The sequence below is a fragment of the Stigmatopora nigra genome, chromosome 2 (genome assembly GCF_051989575.1).
Source record: "Stigmatopora nigra isolate UIUO_SnigA chromosome 2, RoL_Snig_1.1, whole genome shotgun sequence".
In the NCBI taxonomy this organism is placed as follows: domain Eukaryota; kingdom Metazoa; phylum Chordata; class Actinopteri; order Syngnathiformes; family Syngnathidae; genus Stigmatopora; species Stigmatopora nigra.
The window spans coordinates 18,455,575-18,480,155 of NC_135509.1; the positions used below are offsets into that span (position 1 = coordinate 18,455,575).

The 24,581-nt window shown below is 38.2% G+C and overlaps 1 protein-coding gene across 7 annotated transcripts; it reads left to right on the forward strand.

Annotated features, from left to right (window-relative positions):
• The first annotated feature begins 517 nt into the window (after positions 1 to 517).
• On the forward strand, positions 518 to 20,822 carry LOC144189859 (dual specificity tyrosine-phosphorylation-regulated kinase 4-like). Of its 7 annotated transcripts, none has more exons than XM_077710793.1 (17): positions 518 to 767; positions 939 to 1,006; positions 6,284 to 6,401; positions 6,519 to 6,875; positions 8,369 to 8,420; positions 10,365 to 10,532; positions 10,621 to 10,684; positions 10,771 to 10,934; positions 12,447 to 12,583; positions 14,678 to 14,818; positions 14,909 to 15,047; positions 15,858 to 15,933; positions 17,043 to 17,215; positions 17,297 to 17,357; positions 18,789 to 18,888; positions 18,980 to 19,080; positions 19,716 to 20,822. In XM_077710793.1, exons 4-17 carry the CDS (start codon positions 6,724 to 6,726, stop codon positions 19,799 to 19,801), a joined length of 1,614 nt encoding a protein of 537 aa, XP_077566919.1. In that variant the 5' UTR covers positions 518 to 767; positions 939 to 1,006; positions 6,284 to 6,401; positions 6,519 to 6,723; the 3' UTR covers positions 19,802 to 20,822. The 7 variants fall into 7 exon arrangements, 5 of the variants coding, with proteins under 5 accessions (XP_077566919.1, XP_077566921.1, XP_077566920.1 ...); XM_077710795.1 differs by having other exon boundaries at positions 946 to 1,006; XM_077710794.1 differs by lacking the exon at positions 939 to 1,006.
• Positions 20,823 to 24,581: the final 3,759 nt, after the last annotated feature.

The following is a 24,581-nucleotide window of genomic DNA, read 5'->3' on the forward strand; positions in this document are numbered from 1 at the left end:
ACAGGGGTCCTATATTCAAATCCAGCGTTTGCATGTTCTCCCCGGGCCTGCGTGCTCTAGTTTCCTCCCACATTCCAAAAACATGCATGATAGGCTGATTGGACACTCTAAATTCCCTCTATGTATGAGTATGAGCATGAAGTCTCCTTGTGCCCTGCGATTGGCTGGCCACCAATTCAGGGTGTCCCCCGCCTCTGGCCCAGAGTCAGCTGGGATAGGCTCCAGCACCCCCTGTGACCCTAATGAGGATAAAGCGGTTCAGAAAATGAGAGATAGATGAGACATTATCCGAAAAATACCATACGGCAACATTCAGCAACTTAGAACGTTCAGTGTAGATTAATCACCTTTCCTCTTTTAAGAAGTATACATCATCATGGGATTTAAGGCCTTCAAATGAGTCATGATGCTGTATGTCATGATAATGACATAATGCCATTCATTATATGATGTCATGATGATCCCGCCTCATTACAACTTATCATTACTATCATCCTGTAAATATTTCAAGAGCGAACCTGCTAATCGAGCAAGTATCCATAAAGCTGGACATTTTTATTTATATTTTGGGCTTTATTTATTTATTTATTTATTTATTTATTCATTTACCAATACCAAACTTATCATCACAGGCAACCATGTCCGCTTTAAGTTTATATTTATTTTGGATACAATAATTGGCATTTTAATTTGAAAACTAAAGTAAATATGATAACAAGTAAAATGTTAAAAAGAAAATAGACAGCTGCAAAACAACTGGTGAACAGGTCAGTATCAATCAAATCTTACATTCATGTTTCTATATTTCCACCAATTACACTGACTTTAATGTGGTTTTTCACATTTTATATTTAATTGAAAGTAAAGCTAGGGTAAGATTGGTAGGGCTGCCAGCAGGTATTTGGGGCCTTATCCATTTATCTTCTATATGTCTTCAGGTCTCAGGCAAAAACAATTCTAACCCACATTTGAAGGCATATTAATTGAAGACGTGCAAGGATTTCAGGTGAAATTCTAAGCCATACATTTTATATCATGTGTTGAGTGCTCTCGTATTCTGCAAAAGTGCTTTCAATTGTTCCTCCAAAGGTTCAACAATTACTCATCATTTGTCAAAGATGTACCGTATTTTCTTGCATATAAACCACACTCTTAAAATTGCCATAAAATAGTAGAATTTTATAATTTCTCGCGTCTAAGCAGTCCCTTGATTCACAATTTTAACCTCCAAATTCATGGTTTCAATAGGGAGTACAAATTTGTTACTTTGAAGGGAAACTCTAAAGAAAAATAATCGCACGTTGTATTTCTGAGATACTGTATGAATTAAAAACACAATATCATCAGGAAGTTAGTAATTCAACCAGTAATTGTTGTTTTCTTACTGCTGAACAGAAAATAACCAAGAAATAGTATATGTTAATTTGGTGACATCTCCTGGTAACAAAGAGTATTACAGTGCTGTATGTCTCGGGTGCACAAAATCCGTACCCTTGATCCAGTCATTTTTCACTTACAAATACAGTTTATATGCAAGAAAATACGGTACTTGGTTTCTATTTAGGTGGATTCGAGACTACTTAAACCGTAAACTAAAATGTTGGTTTCGTTTGTCCTAAAAGAAAACTGACTGATCACATGTATATTTTATTTTCCAACTATTTAGCATCTTTGTTTTTGCTTTTGGGCAGCAATGCTTGACATTTTTCCTTAAATGGTACATAAATGAAAATGTGGTTATGAATGGACCCCAAATTAAGAAACCTGTCTGCTCAGCTGTGACACTAATCAGGATATAGAAATGAATGGATAAAAAAAATACTATGACACTGTGATTGGTTTGAATTAGTAGGCCTGAGTGATAAAAATTAAAAAGTAAAATAAAACCATCAGGGTGGCCCAACAGCTTGAGTGTTTAGCGAGTCGGTCTCACAGTTCTGGGGTCCTGGGTTCAAATCTGGGTCACTCCACCTGTGGAGTTTGCATGTTCTCCCCTGGCCGGCATGGTTTTTCTCCGGGTACTCCGGTTTCCTCCCACATTACAAAGAGATGCATGGTAGGCTGGTTGAGCACTCTTAATTACACTTCCACGATATAAGTGTGAGCATGAATGGTTTTCTATCTCCTCCTGCCCTGCGATTGGCTGGCCACCAGTTCACAGTGTCCCCCACCTGGTGCCCGAAGTCAGCTGGGATAGGCTCTAGCAGCCCCTGGAACCCTTGTGAGGATAGAGCGGTTCAAAACATTTCTTCCCATTTCTGTCTTCTATGTGGTTGGTGCCAGTTAGGTGACCTCTGAGTGATACTGAATCGGACATCAGTTGTTCTTGAACACATTGACTCACATTTTCTCTCTATTGGGTCAGTGTCTGGGGGAAAAAAGTTTGCTGGCCAGCTCTTACTAAAATTGTACTTTAACTCTCACAGCTTCAATTTGTACGATGATGATGATTTTCAGAAGGAATGTGTGTGTGTGTGTGTGTGTGTGTGTGTGTGGGTGTGCGTGTGTGCGGCGCGCACGGGTGCAGCGGCTCACTGCTCTCCAGTTCGTTCGCTTTTCTACAGTCGCCAAGACCTAATCACTGTCGGAAGGAAAGGCAAGAAACCTAAATCTATGACCTTCGATATCCCCGAGAACATCCGGAGACCTCCGGGATCTCAGTGGATATCCAGCCCTCCAAAAGTACGACGTAGACGACGAAGAGAAAGAAAACAGAAACGGGGTTGCCGGTCAGGCTTAGCGGTTAGGCTAAGACAACAACCTTTCCGAACCCCGCTTCCTAGTATCTTTCTGACAAATGCCCGATCCATTACCCACAAAATGGATGAGTTGGAACTTCGAGTTGCTACCAACAGCTTCGTAAGGTATTGCAACATTATTCTCATCACGGAAACATGGCTACACCAGCATATACCCGACGCTGCGCTATCGCTAGCTAGCCGAACGCTTTTTCGGAACGATCGTTCCAAAGAACTAACAGGAAAAAGCAAAGGCGGTGGACTATGCATGTACATTCACAATGAATGGTGCTGTAACAACAAGATCATTGACACCCACTGTTCTCCGGATTTGGAGCTATTGGCAATACGATGCAGACCATACTACCTGCCGAGGGAGCTAACGGTCGTCATAGTAACGGCTATCTACATACCTCCAAATGCTAACGTCAACACGGCTCTCGACTTACTGCTAACGGCTGTAAATAAACAACAGCTCGACCACCCTGATGGAGTCTTTATTGTCGCTGGTGACTTCAACAAAGCAAGTTTAAAGACTGTCCTACCTAAGTTCATCCAATATGTCAAATGCAATACAAGACAAGACAAAATTCTCGACCATGTCTACTCGAACATCAAACATGCCTATAAAGCTGATCCTCTCCCACATCTAGCTGGTTCAGACCATCTTTGTATATCTCTAACCCCTGCGTACAACACACTCCGAACGCAGACAAAGCCAAAAATAAAGTCAATAAAAACTTGGCCCGAGAACGCTCTTTCTAAACTGCAGGACTGCTTTTCCCGCACCAACTGGGAACTTTTTGAACACAACGACCTCCTGGACTATACAGAAAATGTACTCTCCTACATCAGAAACGGCATTGACAACGTCACTACAAACAAACGGATACGAGTTTTTCCAAATCAAAAACCCTGGATGACCAAAGAGACACAAGCACTTATCAAATGCCGTAACACCGCCTACAGATCGGGGGACAAAAGAAAGTATAGAGCTGCCAGAGCTGAGCTGAAAAGGGGCATAAAGAAGGCCAAGGCAGCATATACTAAGAAAATCGAAGAGCACTTCAAAGAAAACAACCCAAAGAAGATGTGGCAGGGAATACGACATATCACTAACTACAAGAACAATTCCATGTCTGTAAACGCGAATGTCTCACTAGCGGAGGAACTGAACCATTTCTTTGCCCGCTTTGAATCTGACAAATCAAACCAAGTGTCAACACTCCCACCACCACCCTGCGACAATACACTGGAGTTTCAGGAACAGGAAGTGAGACTGGAAATGCAGGCTGTGAACACCAGGAAGGCTGCTGGTCCAGACGGAATACCTGGCAAAGTGCTCAAAGCCTGTGCTGATCAGCTGGCAGGAGTCTTCACGGACATTTTCAATCGGTCCTTGCAACAATCCATCGTTCCTGCCTGCCTAAAATCTGCCACCATCATTCCTGTCCCCAAAAAGCCAACCATCGGCAGCTTGAACGATTACAGGCCTGTTGCTCTCACGCCTGTGATCATGAAGTGCTTTGAAAAGTTGGTGGCCCGTCACATCAGAAAGACAATTCCCCCCTCAGTTGACCCGCACCAGTTTGCTTATAGGGAAAACAGGTCCACTGAGGATGCTATCGCCGTGGCTCTTCACACAGCACTGAGCCACCTGGAGCACCAGGGGAACTATGTGAGGATGCTTTTCATAGACTACAGCTCAGCCTTCAACACCATCAAGCCGGACATCCTGAAGGACAAACTCTACCACCTTGGACTATCCTCTTCAATCTGCTGCTGGATAAAGAACTTCTTGACTGGTCGACCACAAACGGTCAGAATGGGTCCACACCTCTCTTCCTCCATCACACTAAACACAGGCTCACCACAAGGCTGTGTACTGAGTCCTCTCCTGTACTCCCTGTACACATACGACTGCACACCAGCCCACCAGTCAAACTCTATCATCAAATTCGCCGATGACACCACTGTGATCGGACTCATCTCTGGCGGGGATGAGTCAGCTTACAGAGACGAGGTCGACAAACTGTCTTCTTGGTGCTCGGCGAACAATCTTACACTGAATACCGCAAAGACTAAAGAAATAATCTTGGACTTTCGCAAGCGCAGCACAGACCTGGCCCCACTCCTCATTAACGGAGTATGTGTAGACAGGGTCCAATCGTTCAAATTCCTGGGAGTCCACGTAACGGATAGGCTCTCCTGGTCCACAAACACCACAGTGTTAGTGAAGAAGGCCCAGAAACGACTCCACTTCCTCAGGGTACTGAGAAGGGACAAGTTGGACACCAAGCTTCTGGCAACCTTCTACAGAGCCACTGTGGAGAGCATCCTGACTTACGGCATCACAGTGTGGTATACCGGAAGCACGATAGCAGACAAAAAAGCCATACAGAGAGTGATAAACACTGCCCAGAAGATCGTCGGCTGCTCTCTGCCATCGCTAGAAGACATTGCCAACCCCCGATACCTCAGAAGAGCCGGGTCCATTGTTGGAGACCCATACCACCCTGGACACGGCCTGTTCCAGTTGCTTCCATCTGGCAGACGCTACAGGTCCTACAAAGCACGGACAAACAGGCTCAAAGACAGCTTCTTCCCAACTGCCATCAGGTCTCTGAACCTGCAGCAACACGTGACGTGACGACTACACATATCCCTACTATGAAATTAAGTCAAGTCGAATTGAAGAAACAGGAAGGTTGTTTGGTGCAGATCTACCTTCCACAGGATGACTGAGGGAGGGTAAGTATAAAGACAGAGGTAAGTGATCCATCTTATTCTTGTTGGCATCGGTGAGGCAACTTGTAGTCGCCGGAAAATGGCGCTCAAGGCGGAGAGCTAACAAGTATGAATATGTCATAAATTGTCATAAATGTGTCTGGCCTGGGAAGACGAACTTGTGGAGAAGCACTATACAATTTCGTCGTACGCTGCTGAGGGTATGATGACTACTAGGCTTTTTGTCAAGTCAATGATGACGACAATGCCTATGTCTGATTTTCATTTTTTTTCATTTTTTTTCAGTAGTTATATTGGCATTAGTTATTTTCAGAAATAGATGTTTTTGTTGTCATTTGTTAAAATTGTATTCAGTTTAGATAGCGGGGGGGGGGGGGTGGATAAGTGGTTAGCGCGTGTTGGCCTCACCGTAGCGGACCTGGATTCAAATCCAGTTCAGTCCACCTGTGTTCTCCCCGGGCCTGTGTGAGTTTTCTCCAGGTAATCCGGTTTCCTTCCAAATTCCAAAGAGATGCATGGTAGACTGATTGGACAGGTATGAGTGTGAGCGTGATTGGTTGTTCGTCTCCTTGTGCCCTGTGATTGGCTGGCCACCAAATCAAGGTGTCCCCCACCTCTGGCCCAAAGTCAGCTGGGATAGGCTCAAGCACCCCACATGACCCTAGTGAGGATGAAGCAATTCAGAAAATGAGATGAGATGAGTTTAGAAAGCTATTTTGGATTTTTTTTTTGAACACCTGCTGCCCACTTTTTAGGTTTGCCACTGACTAACATAATTTGTCCTTCTCTGCCCTCAGGTGGTAAATAACTGCTCTCACAACCTGTCAATATTCACCTGTTCTCAAAATTGGAATACATATTACGCAGAATGACACCAGAGTCTCACACATTGGAAAACAATTAACTCTAATACATGTAAGGAATTTAATCGAAATAGAGGTCCATTTTTCTTTTAAGATGAAGCTGGACTATCAAGTAAATTCCTTTTTTTGTGTGATGTTTAACTTTTGAATACATTTGTCTCTTGACAAGCTGCACTATGGACAGATCTTGGAACTTTGCAGCGCCAACCTGCTGTTCAACACAAAATATATTGCCAGATTTCTGCTGAGGCACACCTGAATTTCTGTCTAATTTACTAAATGAGTCTTTGGAGGAACGGTGATGATGTCAATAAGACTTTAATTCAGGCAACGAACTGTGGCAAGACGAGATTTGATCCAATCAAGACCAACCCATGTTCAACTCCCGCTCAAAATGTTTACTTTCAAACCACTTGACCTTAGTCAAGTCTTCAAGCAAAGATGCTTGGGACTTGACAAGACAACAAATGGGAAGAGGTTCCCAAAACGACAATACATTTACAGAACAATGCTGCAACCCAACAAGGTAAGTTTAATTTTAAGATGTTTAATGTCAATCTGCATTGTTAATCACAATTGGTTACATATGAAATGTATTTTGTTCCCTATATTATTCAAGTATCTGCAAGTGTCCAGCAATTAAACAAAATTAATTTTATTTATGTTTAAAATATATTTTTTTAAAGCCATTCAATAAAAATAAAATATGTCAATAGTTTTTAACCAACATCTCAATATAGGTTATAAGGGTGGGAAAACTATTCCACAAAGGGCAGCAGTGGGTGCAGGTTTTCATTCCAACCCATAAAGAAGACACCTTCTCCCCAATCTGGTGTCCTACAAGTGCAATCAGTGGATTGCTTTCAGGTGCTTCTCGGTTTGTTCAGAAATCTCATTGGTCAACGTGTCCGTTCCTTATCGGTTTGGACAAAAACTGCACTCACAGAGGCCCTCATGGACCAGTTTGCCCACCCCTGAATGTCATTAAAACGAAAACATTCTTTAAAATGGAAAATCTAGATGTGGCATTGATATTTGTTATAGCAGGATTTTTCTAATATACAGTAGTAGTACCTCTACTTACGAACTTCTCGACATACGGAATATTCAAGTTATGAAAAGTTTAATTGGGAAAGTTTGTAGATACGACAAGAATTTTAAGTTGGAAAATAGAAACTTTCAAAAATTTAAATCCTTTATTTTATATAGAAATTGTCATGATAAAGTTGACTTCCCATTGCCCCGAAGCAGTTGTGTCTTCACGGTGCCGGAGCCAAGTTTAGTGCACTGTAGGCCGGCCGGAGCAGGGTAGCTGCCACCAAGTGCGACAAGGGTAAAAGGGCGCGAGCTTGACCCGAAAAAGGGGCGCTCCAGGCAGAAGCAAAAGCTGGCTCGAGGGGGTTGACCACTGGCAGAATGAGTGCAACTGTTTAACCAAAACCCCCGTTTCTGTGTATTTTTGATTTGGTGTGCCTTCAACCCTCGTTCGTCAGAGTTCTATCACGTTGTTTCTTGAGTTTTTCTTAGTGTGCTTAAAGCAGCTTTGTCCTTGGCTCGTTGTTATTTTCACCCAAGAAAGTTATTCCGGGTGCAAGTAAAAATAGTTACAAAATCCCCTCTGGAACAAATTAATTGTGTAAGTAGAGGTACCACTGTAATAGTCTTAATAACTTTTGCTTATGACATTATTAAGCTATATAGTCTATTTTCTACTGTATTTTTGTCCACATAACAATGCGTTTTCTTTCCAAAATAGATAATAATTTGGCGTGAGACTGTTAGAGAGAAGTACAGAACAATATATTAGTTCCCATTATTTTTTATGCATGGGGTTACTGGTTTGGTCATATTATCACTCTAATAATAAACAGGTTTATTCAAAATAAAATAAATATAGAATACAGTCTACAAGAAATTGATTTTATTGTTCTACAAATACATGAGTATGTTTGAGTTTTGAATTAACCAATGTATAGACTCATTCATTCATTCATCTTCCTTACTTTTTATCCACACGAGGGACGCAGAGGTGGTGGAGCCTCTCCCATCTGACTATTGGCAGGCCTGCGAGGTACACCTTGAACTGGTTGCCAGCCAATTACAAGACACATTTATACAAACCTTTAACAAGCACACCTATGGGGATTTGAAAGTGTTTAACTATGGGTTTTTGTTGTCTTGTGCTGGTTGGGGGTATAAAGGAAATATTCAGAGAATAGCAGTACAATATAACATTGAAGAGCCTCAAAAGTAGAGATTGACCGATAACCATAGCGGATATTTAATTTGCCCGGCCAATATGAAGAAAGCAATTTAAAAGTGGGTTATTTAGTTTTTTCTGTTTTCTCCTCCCCTGTTGTGTCATGCTCTATTCACTGCCACGCCTATCATAAATGACCTGTCACAACTGGTCGCAAAGGGATCTTTTAGCATATATGTATATCTATATATATATATATATATATATATATATATATATATATATATATATATATATATATATATATATATATATATATATATATATATATATATATATATATATATATATATATATATATATATATATATATATATATATATATATATATATATATATATATATATATATATATATATATATATATATATATATATATATATATATATATATATATATATATATATATATATATATATATATATATATATATATATATATATATATATATATATATGTTTTGGGGTTCAGGTCATTGTGATTGGACACTCTAAATTGCCTCTAGGCATGGGTGTGAGTGTGCAGGGCTGTCCGTCTCCTTGTACCCTACGATCGCCTGGCCACCGATTCATGGTGTCCCAGTGTCTGGCCCGGAGACAGCTAGCAATGGCTCCAGCACCCCCCGCAACCCTAATCTTTATCGGTCCTGAAAAACCCATATCGGTCAATCTCTACTCAAAATTCTGCCTAAAACATTTTCGTCACAAAATTTGTAAACCAAAAGTAGTTAGTTATTCAAAATTTACCTACACTTTACAAAAAAGATTCCTTTTTTGACTAAAAAACAAAACATCAACCACCAATTGTGCAACTTATCTTACTTGAAAAGATTAGAGAGGCCTGTAATTGTCAACATGGCTAAACCTCAACCAAGAGAGAATGTGAGGGGAAAAAAACAGAAAATCACAGTGTGATTTAAAAGAAAAGTTTGGAAATCATGGTGGAAAATAAGTATTTGGTCAAAACCAAAAGCCCATCTCTACGCTTGGTTATGTACCCTTTGTTGTCAATAATGGAGGCCAAACGGTTTCTGTAACTCTTCAAAAGCTTTCACACACTGTTGCTGGTATTTTGGCCCATGCCTCCATGCAGATCTGCTCTAGAGCAGTGATGTTTTGGGGCTGTCATTGGGCAACACGAACTTTCAACTCCCTCCACGAATTTTCTATGGGGTTAAGATCTTTAGACTGGCTGGGCCACTCCAGGACCTTGAACTGCTTCTTAGGAAGACACTCCTTTGTTGCCCTGGCTGTATGTTTGGGATCATTGTCATGCTGAAACAGCCAGCCGCGTCTCATCTTCAATGTCCTTGCTACTGGAAGGAGATTTTCACTCAAAATCTCTCTATTAATACAGGTAACGAGTGGAGACCTCGTTAGAAGAAGTTAGACCTCTTTAACAGCCAGAAATCTGGCTTGTTTGTAGGTGACCAAGTACTTATTTTCCACTCTAATTTGGAAATGAATTCTTTAAAAATCTAAGATTTTCTGTTTCAAATTCTGTCTCATGGTTGAGGTTTACCAATGTTGCCAATTACAGCCCTCTAATCTTTTCAAGTAGGAGAACTTACACAATTGGTGGTTGAACAAATACTTATTAGCACCACTGTACATATAGATGCGTACATATTTGCATCCATAGATTAAATTACAACAAAAGCCAAAGGTTTAACACGGATAATATATGGGTTGTCAATAAAGTCTTAATACTGTTGTTACACATAGTGGCCTGAAATAAATTATTTAACAATTTTAGATGCGACCAACATCAAGAAATAATAAGGACCCCCGAAAGTCAAAATGTGTTGAAAAATGTCACACCATACTTCCTCCTCTGAAAACTGAATTTGGATTAATATGTCAAAATATCAGCTACCCACAAAACCATTTGCATCAACAAGTAATCGCCAAACCTACTATTCAGGTCTGTTTTCAAAGTTTTACAAATCTATTTTATATGTGAATATGACAAGTTTGATTTTAAATTGTTTTAATTTTTCCTTTTTATTCAGGCATACAGAACAACCATCAAGAATAAAATCTTCACTTTTAACTTGCCAAGTATGACATGTGAAAGTAAGAGCTTTTTTGCACCCGTCAGTCATTTGTTGTTACGTTCTTATGACAAATATGTGAAACCTGAGTGACTAATGTGTGTGCAGGTATTCTTAAAGATGCCAAACGATATTTGACACCATTTGAACAGAATGAAATTAAAGACTATCGAAAAGTTTGGTTTGTAGGAAAAAAAGATAGTAAAATTCGTGCATTAACTATATCTGAGGAGGCCAAATCATTTGATGATGACCAAGGATTCTACAGACCAGTGAGTACAAAACTACTTACTGTTTTCTATTTTGCATTTTACTAAATGCATGTATTGTATAAGGAATGGAATTCCCTTTCTGCTACATCTTTATAATAATAAGGTAAACAAAAAAGATCCAAAGATAAATTAGCTCAGTTTACAGATGAATCGCACACTTTCTAATACAGCTTTATTGAATATTCAATACTCACAGTAATTGCAGGGATATGCTGGCAGGTAACATGATTGCATATTTTCAATCCTAATGTTGGCTTTGTCTCATAAGTGGAAGCTAACTGTTTAGCTAAAAATCCATGTAATGGAGTAAAAAAAAACTCTGCCTATATGTGTATTTTAACAATTAAAAGCTCTACATCTCTTTGGTTTTGAATATCCCAGCAGATTATAGTTCAGCGGGCCAGATTCCGTTTTCTTGTCAAATGTTGGAGGTGCGACATGTATTAGTCAAGTGTGCCTATTTGTTAAAAAAAAAATACAGCATTCTTTTTAAAAGTAGTTATATTTTGTTAGACCTCAATTAGTTTGTCTGGTCTTAGTACGTTCTTGTCTTGGGCAAGTCATGGTCTCCCATGTGCTCTTCAAGGAAGACACTACTCAATTCATTGATTGGCTTGTATTGTACTCAACAATCAAATGTTTTGTTTTTAAATCACCAAATAATGAAAAAAATGATAAAAGAATAAAGCAAAGTTTGTCTACAAATGGATGAAAAAACACAGCCATTAATTTAATTGTGTGATACTTTGTATGATTCCTTTGCACCGCCAAAATAAAAGCAATTAACTTTTACATAGGGACCAGTTTTTTCGGATGATGTCGCACCATCCAAAGAATACACAAAGAAGTATATATATGAAAGTTGCTCCAGTGTAACATATATATATATATATATATATATATATATATATATATATATATATATATATATATATATATATATATATATATATATATATATATATATATATATATATATATATATATATATATATATATATATATATATATATATATATATATATATATATATATATATATATATATATATATATATATATATATATATATATATATATATATATATATATATATATATATATATATATATATATATATATATATATATATATATATATATATATATATATATATATATATATATATATATATATATATATATATATATATATATATATATATATATATATATATATATATATATATATATGTTACACTGGAGCAACTTTCATAATTATTTTTTATGGTGTAAAAAAACTAGTAAAACAAGTATATAAGTTGGCTGGTGCGATTTATGCTCATGTGCAGTTTATAGACCGAAAAATATGCTAGGTTTAAGTTACACTTGGGTGTTGTTATTTGAAAGAATTATATTTTTCCGCAAAATATGGTACTTTTCTTCATACATTTTGTTTCTATTGTTATTGTAGATTCCTGAGGAAAATAATTCTTAATCAATTAATTGGCCAATGACCTCCTTTTCATCAACAGAGGATTGGTGACCATCTGGCTTATCGCTTTGAAATACTGAGGGTGATAGGATCGGGATTTGCTGGCAAAGTCCTCAGGTGTAAGGACCACAAGACAACAATGCTCGTGGCAGTCAAGGTCTTTCGAAACACATCCGAGTAAGATGTCACCAAATCAACATGTATTGTAAAAAGGAGTTGGGATTCTTATACTCCAATTTAGTGTAGCAAATCAGTTTTTAAATCTCATTCATAGACAGCATTCAGGTGTACTCTATTCAGAGCTGCCACCATCGCAATGGCTTCCGCCATCTTACTTCCACATTTGATTCAACTGGGCTGTAAATCGGATGAATTCGGTAACACGAGTGCATAACGAATCATCCGAGTTACAAGTTCTGACAAATAATTCAACTTGTACAACTTCAGCGTAGCAATCGAGAGGAAGTAGAAGGACCCAAACACAAAGATACTTATTTTTATTATGCTATACTTTTTCAATAGATTGCAAAAACACAATATTTCAATTAATTTAAAAATATGATAATGACTATTTGATTTATATTGTCCTACGGTATTTTTTTTCATTTTATATCGATTTTGCGTGAAAACATAACTCCGGAAATAGGACTGGGCTATTCCTAAAATGGGTCGACGTAAGTTGGCAGCTCTGTCTATTCAAATGCATCTTTGGTTCTTATAAATCTTAATTTGATAGGATTATAAAAAAAATATTTCAATCATTGAATGATTTTGTAAACAACCAACCCCAAAATTGTAACTTGGAGAACTAATAATTAGCCACCAAAGTATTTTCAACTGTCTCATTGGCATCAGCATTTAACTGTAAATCTCACTGCAGAAAGCAAAGCAGTTTACAATAGTAAACAAATTATTTGTTAAAATGACTAAAGAGTAAAGCATAGAAAATACAAAGACCTAATCACCAACACCATGACAGAATGATATGATATCAATTCTTTGAACAACAATACACTTTAAAATTTGCCACTATTGATTTTTAATTATTTTTTCTATCTACCAATTTTATTCAATATGAAATATATAACTGACATGATCAAATATCATTATGAGTGTGTACAAAGAAATAATGACAGATTCGCATGTTTTTGTAACAATTTTGTTCCTTAATTCCTTACATTTTTAATATTTGAATGAAAAACGTCATTTTTGAAAATTGCATATCAACAAGTTGATGTTTTGATTTGTTTTGAATTTTGAATACTTTTATTTTGATTATGCTTAATTAATCAATAAATCGATCAGGAAAATACCACGAACGCCAATCCTTTCTGGACCATAGACCATCATTTGTTCTTATAAGTGAAGTCAATAGGTCGCTGGTCTTTGAAGTAAGCAAGTTTTACACATAAAGTGATGTCCGGTTTCAAAATTTACTCGGTTCAGCTTATGTCTGAAACTAATTACCCAATTTGGTTGACTCAAACGTTACTTGATAATTTACTGCCGTGTCACCAGACAAATGTCTGGAACTTTTCCAAAAACAACAAATGGGGAACTAAGGAGCCAAGCCATGAGATGATTGTTGAAGGTGCTTAAGTTTCTACGTGTTTAGGCCAGGAGAAAAGGTTCTGGCCACCAAGAGTTTACACAGTATATTTTTCTATTTGATTGTTTTCTATTTCTGATTTAGAAGTGTTTGTTTTATTGTTGATCTGGCTTAATTGTGCAAGTTGCTTAAGTCAGGCAAAGATGCGTTTCAATTTATGTGCACCTTTGTATTAATTAGGACTAAAACAAAAGGTTACACCTTTATAAGGAATGTCAATTCAACAGATACTTATACACATTCTATGTCACAAGTGTCAAAGTGGCGGCCCGGGGGTCACATCTGGCCCGCTGCATCATTTTGTGTGGCCCGGGAAAGTAAATCATAGAATAGTATAGTATAGAAGTATATTAAACTTCCTGATTTTTCCCCCTTTTTAATCAATAATTGTAATTTTGTAATCATTTTTTCTGTGTTTTTAGTTCAAAAATCATTTTGTAAAATCTAAAAACATATTTAAAAAAAAGCTAAAATAAACATTGTTTTAGATCTGTAAAAAAATTAATATTCAGGTCTTTTAATCCATTTAAAAACAAAATCTAAATATATCTAAAATGGTCCGGCCCACATGAAATCGAGTTGACATTAACGCGGCCCGCGAATCACCCCGAGTCTGACACCCTTGTTCTATATTAACATCTTGGAAATGCTTTTGCTTTCAGGGGTCATGGTTTTGCAGAGGCGGAACTAAAAGTTTTAAAGACCCTGCAAAAGTTAGACAAAAGCAACAAAGCCAATATAGTTCACATGAAGGAGTACTTTTACTTCCGCAACCATCTGTGCATCACTTTTGACCTCTTTGAGTAAGTTGACAATATAACCGTTTTCATTTCAATTTCTACAACTACTATATCTTTTTATTCATAGCTAACAAGAATTGTATTTATTTTAAGAAAGGACCTCTTTAAAGCCTTAATGCAGACCAAAATGCGAAGGCTCCATGATGGGGATATCAGAAAATATGCCACAGATGTGCTGAGGTGTCTACAAGTGCTCAAAGGCATGAAGATTGTTCATGGTGACTTAAAACCGGTAATAAACACTTTATTCATTATTTTACTGTATTTTTTTTAAACCCTAAGATCCATACATCCCAAAAAATCTCACCTAATTTTTTTTAAGAGACCATTTCAGAAAAGTGCCATGCCATATTTACAATTTAAATGCTTCAAAATTGAACATGATACATAAAACATGATAATAACAGTTTGATTTAAATTGTCCGTTGAATTTGCACGAATTTCATTCACTCATGATGAAAACATAAAACTCCCGAAATGAGACAAGGTTACTCCTGAAATGTAGTCAACAGAGATTTGCACCTCTGATTATGTTATATGTGAACCAAGATCATTTGGAAAAGACCAGAGTTGTATGATTATTTTTTAAATGAAAAACTATATGAAAATTGAAGAAGGAAACCCTATTAGATTGAAAACAGACATTTTTGTTAAAGGCGTAAACACTATTAGTAGTTTTGGTTCCATGACCTGTTGTTGATGCCATCTGGCGAGACTATTTGAAGACACATTGCTTAAGCCAATGCCCAACGGCAAGAAATAACTTCATGGCTTGTAGTGATGATAAGCACCACAGCGCTTGGTTGGTTTGCCATCCATCATTAACTTTAAAGAAAAAGACCAAAATCAGTAGAAAGCAACCACGTCAAAAGTTCATCATGTCATATTTTATAGTGACCAAATCAGTGCTGCCCCTATGGCCACTTGTTTTAAATGCATGACTAAAGCAACTTTCCAGTGTGTTTTGGCCTTTAGTCCTGATTAGGCTTCTATAATTGATAAATTTTGATCAAACATTTTTTCTTTCTGTTTTTTTTTGCAGGAAAACATCTTGCTGGACAAAGAAAACAATGCTGCTGTGAGCGATTTTGGAGGATGCATTTTTTTGAAAGACCATGGTAAGTGTACCTTTTTCAATTTTAACTTCACAGGAGGGCTGTGAAAGTGTCCCAAGTGAGCAAACAACAGGAATGGTGGAGAAAATTGAAAATGAAAACTTGCTTCACACAACAGGAATCAATAATTTTAGTTCTTTCAACTTTCATCTTCTGGGTAGTAAAGTGTTATAGAAATGTTCTTATATATAAGGGTAAAACTAGGCAAAAAAGTACACAATTGTCTATTGTTACTTCTCCTTTACTTCTTTGAGTAGATGTGTAAAAAATAAACACAACTCATGCTCTTACTTTGGGCTATACCAGAGTTGTTACTTTTTCCCTCTTTATGCCCACAGTGGCTCAACCAGTTTGGCTAATGAGATTTGTTGCAACAATGATCACATGACAATCAGACGTCACAATGGTCACATGACTACACACAAGCTTGCAGTCGCATGTCCTATTATCTTTAAAGCAGAGGAGAAAACAAATTATTAAACATAGTTGCAGTCAAAGTGCAGATTTCAAACTCACTGCTTTTATTTGACATTGATATATCACAGGGAGGCCCTATGGGGCGAGTGGTTAGCGTGTCGGCCTCACAGATCTGGGATCCTGGGTTCAAATCCAGGTCATCTCCATCTGTGTGGAGTTTAAATGTTCTCCCCGGGCCTGCATGGGTTTCCTCTGGGTACTCAAGTTTCCTCCCACATTCCAAAAATATGCATGGTAGGGTGATTGGATGCTCTAAATTGCCCCTAGGTATGGGTGTGATTCTGCATGTCCGCCTCCTTGTGCCCTGCGATTGGCTGGCCAGCTGGGATAGGCTCCAGCACCCCCCGCTACCCTAATGAGGATGAAGCGGTTCAGGAAATGAATTGAGATTAGATGATCCAATCCCTAATACAAAGTACAGATACACCAACATACCTTATTTTATACAACTCTTGTTTCTGGGAGCTTGTGTCCTTATGTGGGAGTTCGTTATGTTTTAGTAGTTTGTTAGGACATAGTCAAAACTAGGCTAAATATTGTTAGTCAATCGGCACTGAAAATTCTGCCATACATGACGAATAAAACGACCGCAGCCAATACAGAAGCTCATGTATCTCCTATATGATCTACCACAGATAGACCAACGATTTACACTCTACCCTACATGTCTCCAGAGCTGCTCCTTGGCAAAACCTCTACACCAGCCACTGACATGTGGAGCTTGGGCTGTATGTTGGCTGAACTCGACAGAGGCTACGCTCTTTTTAGTGGCCAAACCAAGGCAGACATGTTCTACTCTATCACAAGAGTAAGACTCATTCATAACAATTGTAAGCCTCACCATTTTTTGTATGCCCAAGTCAAGATCTTGAATGTCAGGTCCTTTCAGGTGCTTGGCCTCCCACCATTGGAAATGCAGATTGAAGCAAATGAAAAGAAATTCAGAATTGGTGAGCAAAAATTAAAAATGTTAGTTCATTGTAGTATACTTCTTAAAGTATTTTTTTTATACTGCATTCATGGTAAATTCACTTGTCAGATAAGTGAGAAAAGCACTCCTGGTCAGCAGAACTAATAACTCAATGTGAATGATAAAATCACACCAAGCATGTAGTTTCACGTTTCATTTTAATATACAATTATCAGATTGAAAATTCAAAATCAAAGTTATTTGGATGATTTGCTTCCCTTACATGAAATGAAAAATGCTAACAGTTCACATTTCTGTGTGATTCATTCATTCATTTTCCAAACCGTTTATCGTCACAATAGTTGAAGTAGGGTGCTGGAGCCTATCCAGCTAACTATGGGCCCCCCCAAAAAAAACTATCTCGCATAAATCGTGAAAAAATTCACTTGTGGCTGCCATTGCTCGCTCGGGGTGCCGCCATCTTACCTAGTGATGACAAACTAGACCGCTACGCACACACTTCCTGGTTGTACTGTTCACATGACTTCCCTTTTGAATTTGTCTACGTGCAGACAACACACTTTAGAATGTGCAATCCAGCAGACGATTCTTTGGATTTATACAGGATCTCGGAAATACCACGTGTGATGATTTTTCCAAGATTTTCCCTTCAAAGTTCAAAGTAACATTTGTACTCCCTATCCAAAAAAAATGTGAATCAGTGGGCATCTTCTACAAGAGAAATTGTAAAATGCAATGATTTTAAGGCAATTTTAATGGTACGGCTTATACGCAGAGGCGGCTAATAAGTGAGGAAATACGTATTAACCGTTGGATGAGGAAGGCAATTCTGATAGGATTGAGGCTAGCAGTTGGCTATAAAATGAAAAGAAAATAACACAATACCAGACTCCACTACCAGACAAATGTCCACTCTCGGCCTGATGCCTCGACATCTTAATTATTAGTACTAGAGGTGAACTGGTTACTTGGGGATGGGTACATCACATTAGCTGGTATGATAGTGCAAGCCACTGGCAGTTACCCTTGGCAGTTGTGGCAACCTCTTTCCTCAAGTTGACAATTCATCAGCATGCATAACGTGCTGTTCTTTCACTGCTCTAATACTAGAAGGGAAAAAATCACATCCCTGTAAAAGCAAGTGAATATGGTGATGAAGCTGTTTGAAAAACATTTATTTGACATGGTCTACATCACTGATTTTGACATAGTGTAAGTAGCTCTGGAATCTATACCTGCGATAAATAGCAATACACTACCAAACGAATTCTTTCTCACATTCAAGTTGGATAAATACACGAGTAAGGCGTTGAACAAGAAAATATACAATGGTCATTGCTGTATTAATTTTAAAAAGTTTTCAACACTTAAGATGGCATTTGTGGAGATCAGTTAATGTTAAATAAGGTAAGACATAATACCTTTAACTACATTATGTGTGCATCTGCAGGAAGCCCAGAGAGTGAAGCCTCAAAACAAAAAAATACCCTGGCAATGAGGATAAGGTCAAGCAATCCAAAATTCCTGGATTTCATTTCATATTGCTTAGAGTAAGTATATTATAAAATGACAAATCACAAAACTAAACAATTCTTTAGCTCCCTATGAATGTTTATTAAGTGGATGTAAATTGTATATCAGATATGATATAAAGAGGCGACTTACACCAGAGCAGGCTTTGCGTCATCCATGGATTCTAAATGCTGAATTGCCCAAACCAATGAAGACGAGTCTTAAAATGAGTAAGTAACAGCTCTAACTTTTACATGCAAAAACTTTTGCATGCCACTGTATACATTTTCTGCTTCTACTTTACAAAACATACAAATTCATGGAAAAAAAATACAAATCGTTGGATTTAATTACTGGTTGACCCTTATTTGTCAACAATAATCTGGACATAACATGTATTTGTTGGTGGGTGAGCGGTTGGTGTGTCGGCCTCACAGTTCTGGGGTCAAGGGTTCAATCCCAGGTTGGTTCCTCTCTGTGGGGGGTGTATGTTCACCCTGGGCTTATGTGTTTTTTCTCCAGGAACTCCACTTTTCTCACACAATTAAAAAGAAACATGCATAGTTGGCTTGTTCTCACTCCAAATTTCATCAGGTATAAGTTTGAGCATGAGTTGTTGTCCATATACTTCTGCCCAGCGATTGGCTGGCCACCGATTTAGGGTGTCTCCTGCCTGGTGCCTCCATGACCCTTGTGAGGCTAAGCAATTCAGAACATGAATTAATTAATATTTAGTCAACCATCAGTGAGCGTCTAGACTCTCAGCTGAAATAGGCTCCAGCACCCCACAACCGTGATTGGGAAAAGTGATGTTGAAAATAGATGAATGTATAATATTTTAATTTTTTTCCCCTCCTCCCCACAGGTGTCAGAGCAGCCAAAAGCAGCTTACTCAAGAGAGACAAAATGGCACCACCACTGTTGCAGCCATTGGTACCATATAAACAATGACTGTTGAACCCTCGGATAAATTACATTGACAAATATCTATATTGGCACATCATAAAAGCGAAATTGGCAGTCAGCAGAGTTCGGTGTGATCCTGACAGCAACGACAAGCAGGCTAAGCGCCTGAAAAGCTAGCTGAATCCAAAACCTTCTAATGAATACCTGAACTGATCTGAGGAAATGCCTTCAACTCGGTGCCAAACAAACAAATGTTAAAGAAGACTGCATTGTGTAGGTAAACAGTGGCCTGCTGATCTACACAAACCAGTCAATGCTCAATCAACAGGAAACCAGCTTCAAGACTCCAAGACAATTCCACTCAAATATAGCGTATGCCAAGAAAGAGCATATTTTTAATTTGCAGTATATTCTATTGTGCCTTCTACCTCCATTATTCTCACCAAAAGATGGTGTGTACTGATATTGCATATAGAGTAATTTGGGTCAAATAACTTGCTTAAGAATATCTTGAGTATTTTTGACAAACAAGAAGTAATTCTCCAGCCTGAGCCACCCCGCCCTGTGCACTTTAAAATCCCTAATAGATAGTTGTAAAGAGGAAATGGATACAAATGTGCATTGACTACAGTAAACAAGCCAAATGAAAGGTTTACAAATACAACAAGAAACCGGGCACGGAATAAAGAGTAAAGATTCTAAAGTTTCTTACCATGAAGACATAAGGGCATGTCAGAGCAAAACAATAGACAATCTGAATTAATGAGGGACAATCCACTTGATAGTGTTTCTGTGATCAGAAATATACATATATTTTTTTATTTCAAATTTGACGTGGGAAAGAGATGTCTGTTTTGTTTCTTTTTGTAGATAGATTCGCCCCAAAATGGCCGACCCCACACACGCATGCATACAAAGTTCAGGCTACAAAACACATGGGCAAATTTAACTGGTTATTTTTTCACGTTTCTGGCATTGTTACATTTTTTAAAATTTATATCCTGCACATTGTGTTGTCTTTGCTATCTTCCAGTCAAGATCCATGTGTGCCATGTTCGTTTATAAATGAAAAAAAATAAAACCATAAAAGTTAAAAAAAAAAAAGATTAATGAAAATACTTTGTTTAGCCAAGCAATAACTAACTGAAATCACAGTTTATGTTGACGTAGAAATTTGTACCTCTGCCAAAAGTACGACTGTTGACTTGTAAGACTGCAAAGAAGACAAGCTCAAGCTTTTTTAAATTTAACCTTTGCAAAAGGAGAGGCTCAGCCGTCAAACGCCACGGTTTGCAACCCACGTTGCGAGCTGAGACCTCTCCCTCTATGCAATGTGCTGGCTTTTTTCTCATCTCATCTCATTTTCTGAACCGCTTTATCCTTACTAGGGGAACAGGAGGTGCTACAGCCTATCCCAGCTCACAGCCCAGCGGCGGGGGACACCCTGAGTCGATGGCCAGCTAATCGCAGAGCACAAGGAGAATAGCAACCATGCACACTCACACTCAAATCCAAACCAAGGGGCAATTAAGAGTGTCCAATCAGCCTACCATGCATGTTTTTGGGAAGTGGGAGGAAACCCTAGAACCCGGGGAAACCTAAACAGGCGTGGGGTGAATATGCAAACTCCACACAAGTGGACATGACTTAGATTTGAACCCAGGACCCGAGAGCTGTGAGGCCGACGCGCTAACCACTAGCTCACACCTGAAGCTACAAGTTGCCCGACGACTGTTGAATAGTAAGCGCAAGCTAAGGAACAATCTGTTTCCTGCATTTGTTCTTAATCCGTTACTCAATATATTTCTCTTCAATTGTGCAATGCCTTGGGTGTCTACCAAGCATATTGTGATTATTTAAACAAGTTATAAAAAAAAGGGAATCATTGATTCGTCCTCCGTAATGCTCATTAATGTTAGAGATGCCAGAGCCTATCCTAACTGAATACAGGCATAATACAGACTACATCCTAGACTGGTCTCCTGCAGCCGTAAGGGACACAGAGACAAATTACCATTTTCACTCACAATCATACCCCTCATCAGCGGGATTCGGCCATGCGCCCACCTGCACCGAAATCAGGCGAGTATACCACGACACCATCAAGCCAAGGGGAATCCATTCATGCAAATTACAAAAACATGGTCCAAAATTTGCTCAGCGCAGTTGTGCATTGGTCAAGAATTGTGGTTTCGCATTAAATCAAATCCATAAGGACAGTACAAACATTCATGTTCACATTAACGCCCATAGTCATTTTCTTATAATTTTCTTTCATTTTTTACCAAGTTTCTCACATCTTTCATACAAAAGTGGTACACTAATCATTTATAAAGGGTTTCGTTGGTAGTTTTTTGAGGACCATCCAATGAATTACAAAATGTACATATGAAGTACTTCTCTACTTACAAATTATTCAAGTTATGGAACCTGTCTGTGAGCCTGGAAGAGGCATTCAATCGTGATCCTTGGGAAGTCTTGTGGGCGTGCATACCGCCTTGATACAGGTGGTGCGGTCCCTGTGTAACCAGTACCAGAGTTTACTCTGCATTGCTTGCAGTGAGTCAAATTACTCCGGTGGGGAGCCCTTTGCCACCAATTCTGTCAGTAACATATAGACAGAATATCAAGACAAACCCAAAGCATTGCATATCTACTTTTTGAAGATGATGTGGTACCACAACTTGTGAAGCAGATGGGATAAGAATCTGAACTTCTGACACCATGTCCTCGGTCGGAAAACTAATTGGGAGATTTTAAGTATTTTGGGGCTTTGTTTCACGAGAAAATATGGACCAGGCGGATCGGTGCGGCTTTTGCAGTGATTCGGATACTGTAACTCTGTCGTAGTACATAAGTTGACCTCAATGGCAATGCTCTATCAGCTATTGTCACAAGCTGTGCGTTAAACGAAAGAACAATATTTCAAAGAAAAGTGTTTACTTCCCAGGGTGTCCTTCAAAAATAGGGTGAGAAGCCTGGTCATCTGGAAAGGTTTTTGACATTGATCCTCCACATCGAGACTAGTCAAATGTCGCTTGGAAAGCTAATGAGTTTGCAAATTACAAAGAGAGAATTCAATATGTTTACTTGTCTACATCATACTAGGTAAAAAGGGTTTCACCTTTGCTGGAGATCCCAGAGATGATGCAGAGAAAAATGACAGAGAAGGAAAGAGAGGGAAGGAGAAAGTGAGAGTGGTGGGGGGCTTCGTGATGCAGTCTCGACAAGGTCTGAATACATATCAGCTGTGGAGTTTTGTGGTAGGATTTCTGTCTTGTCATCGAGAAAAAAAAATCTACTATTATTTCAACTTGTATTAAAACATCATTCATCCTCACATTAATATTATATAGACAATTTACCCAGTTGCTTCATTTGAACAGTTGAGCATGGCGTTTTGGATACAAGGTCCACAGTCAACGCTATTTTGTAGGTGCTATTTTGGCAAATTTGTGCAAAGTAAGGATTTTACTCTTACATTAGCTAATTAGAATTGCATTTTTTTACCTTCGAGTTGTAAATTACTTATTGGCCCATTTGCTACTTGTGAGGTTATTTCCAAATCAGTCATTTAGACAACAATGATTGATTCTGCAGGTATTTATGGTGCCACTTTAATTACTCTCTCTCTCTTACTCTCGCTTACTCTATGCTACAGGTGTCAAAGTGGCGGCCTGGGGGCCAAATGTGGCCCGCTGCATCATTTTGTGTGGCCCAGGAAAGTAAATCATGAGTGCCGACTCTCTGTTTTAGGATCAAAATAAAATGATATATATATCTATATTATATTTCCTGATTTTCCCCCTGGTAAATCAAAATTTCAATTTTTTAATCAATTGTTCCTTGTTTTTAGGTCAAAAATCATCTTGCAAAATCTAAAAATATATAAAACTATTTTCTGTTTTCCTCTTAAATATGGAACATAATAAATTTTTTTCCTATGAAATGAAAACCAATTATAAAATAAATGATTTTCTCTTACTAAGAAAAAAACTCAAATAATCTATAAAAAAAGGAATATTTTAGGCTTTTAATCCAGTTCCTTTAAACCATTTATAGACAAAAAAACTAAATATTATATCTAAAACGATCCAGCCCACATGAAACCGAGTTGACTTTAACGCGGCCCGCGAACCAACCCGAGTTTGACACCCTTGCTCTATGCCTTCGAACAATTAGCAACCTTCTCTAATGTGTGTCAGTTTTAACGACATGGCGGACCCCATTAAACATTAACAAGGTTCCTAGCAGCTGAATTATGTTAAAAAAAGAACACCACACAACTGCGTAGATTCATTTATGAAAGAGGGTGCTACTCTTGGCATATCAAGGAACGTCAATATTTATGAGGCATTTTCAAAGGCAACTCGGAACAACTCTGTTGTAGATTCCTTCTTCGGCGCTGAGAGATGACGTCTGTCATTTTGCACCACCACTGTCTTCCGGTTGTGAGTTTCAGTGCAGATTTAGACATTTTTATGGACAGTTTTTAATATCCCTCAGAAAATCTGTGATGTAGTGAAGCCGCAAAAGTTGAAGCCACAGAGATTAAAATAATCGCTGTACTTCAGTGGCGGTTTGTGCATTTTCTTGTAGCGCCATCAACGGGTAAAATCCACTTCCTAACAGCATTTAATGATTAAATACAAATACTGGAGCTTTTCAGACATTGCAACTGGGCCGGGTAGTGATTTTCCTGGGAAACGACAGCAATGAACGTCAATAGGGAAACAGCAAAAATTGCACTAAGATGGGGTAAAATCCACTTCCTAGCAGCATTTAATGATTAAATACAAACACTGGAGCTTTTCAGATATCCGAA

What these genes read in the sequence shown, in the direction of transcription:
- LOC144189859 (XM_077710793.1), top strand. Translation starts at nt 6,724, where the DNA reads ATGTTCAACTCCCGCTCAAAATGTTTACTTTCAAACCACTTGACCTTA. An exon ending in CAATGCTGCAACCCAACAAG is followed by an intron (nt 6,876 to 8,368) that starts GTAAGTTTAATT and finishes TATCCACACGAG; the next exon opens with GGACGCAGAGGTGGTGGAGC. An exon ending in ATCACTTTTGACCTCTTTGA is followed by an intron (nt 14,819 to 14,908) that starts GTAAGTTGACAA and finishes ATTTATTTTAAG; the next exon opens with AAAGGACCTCTTTAAAGCCT.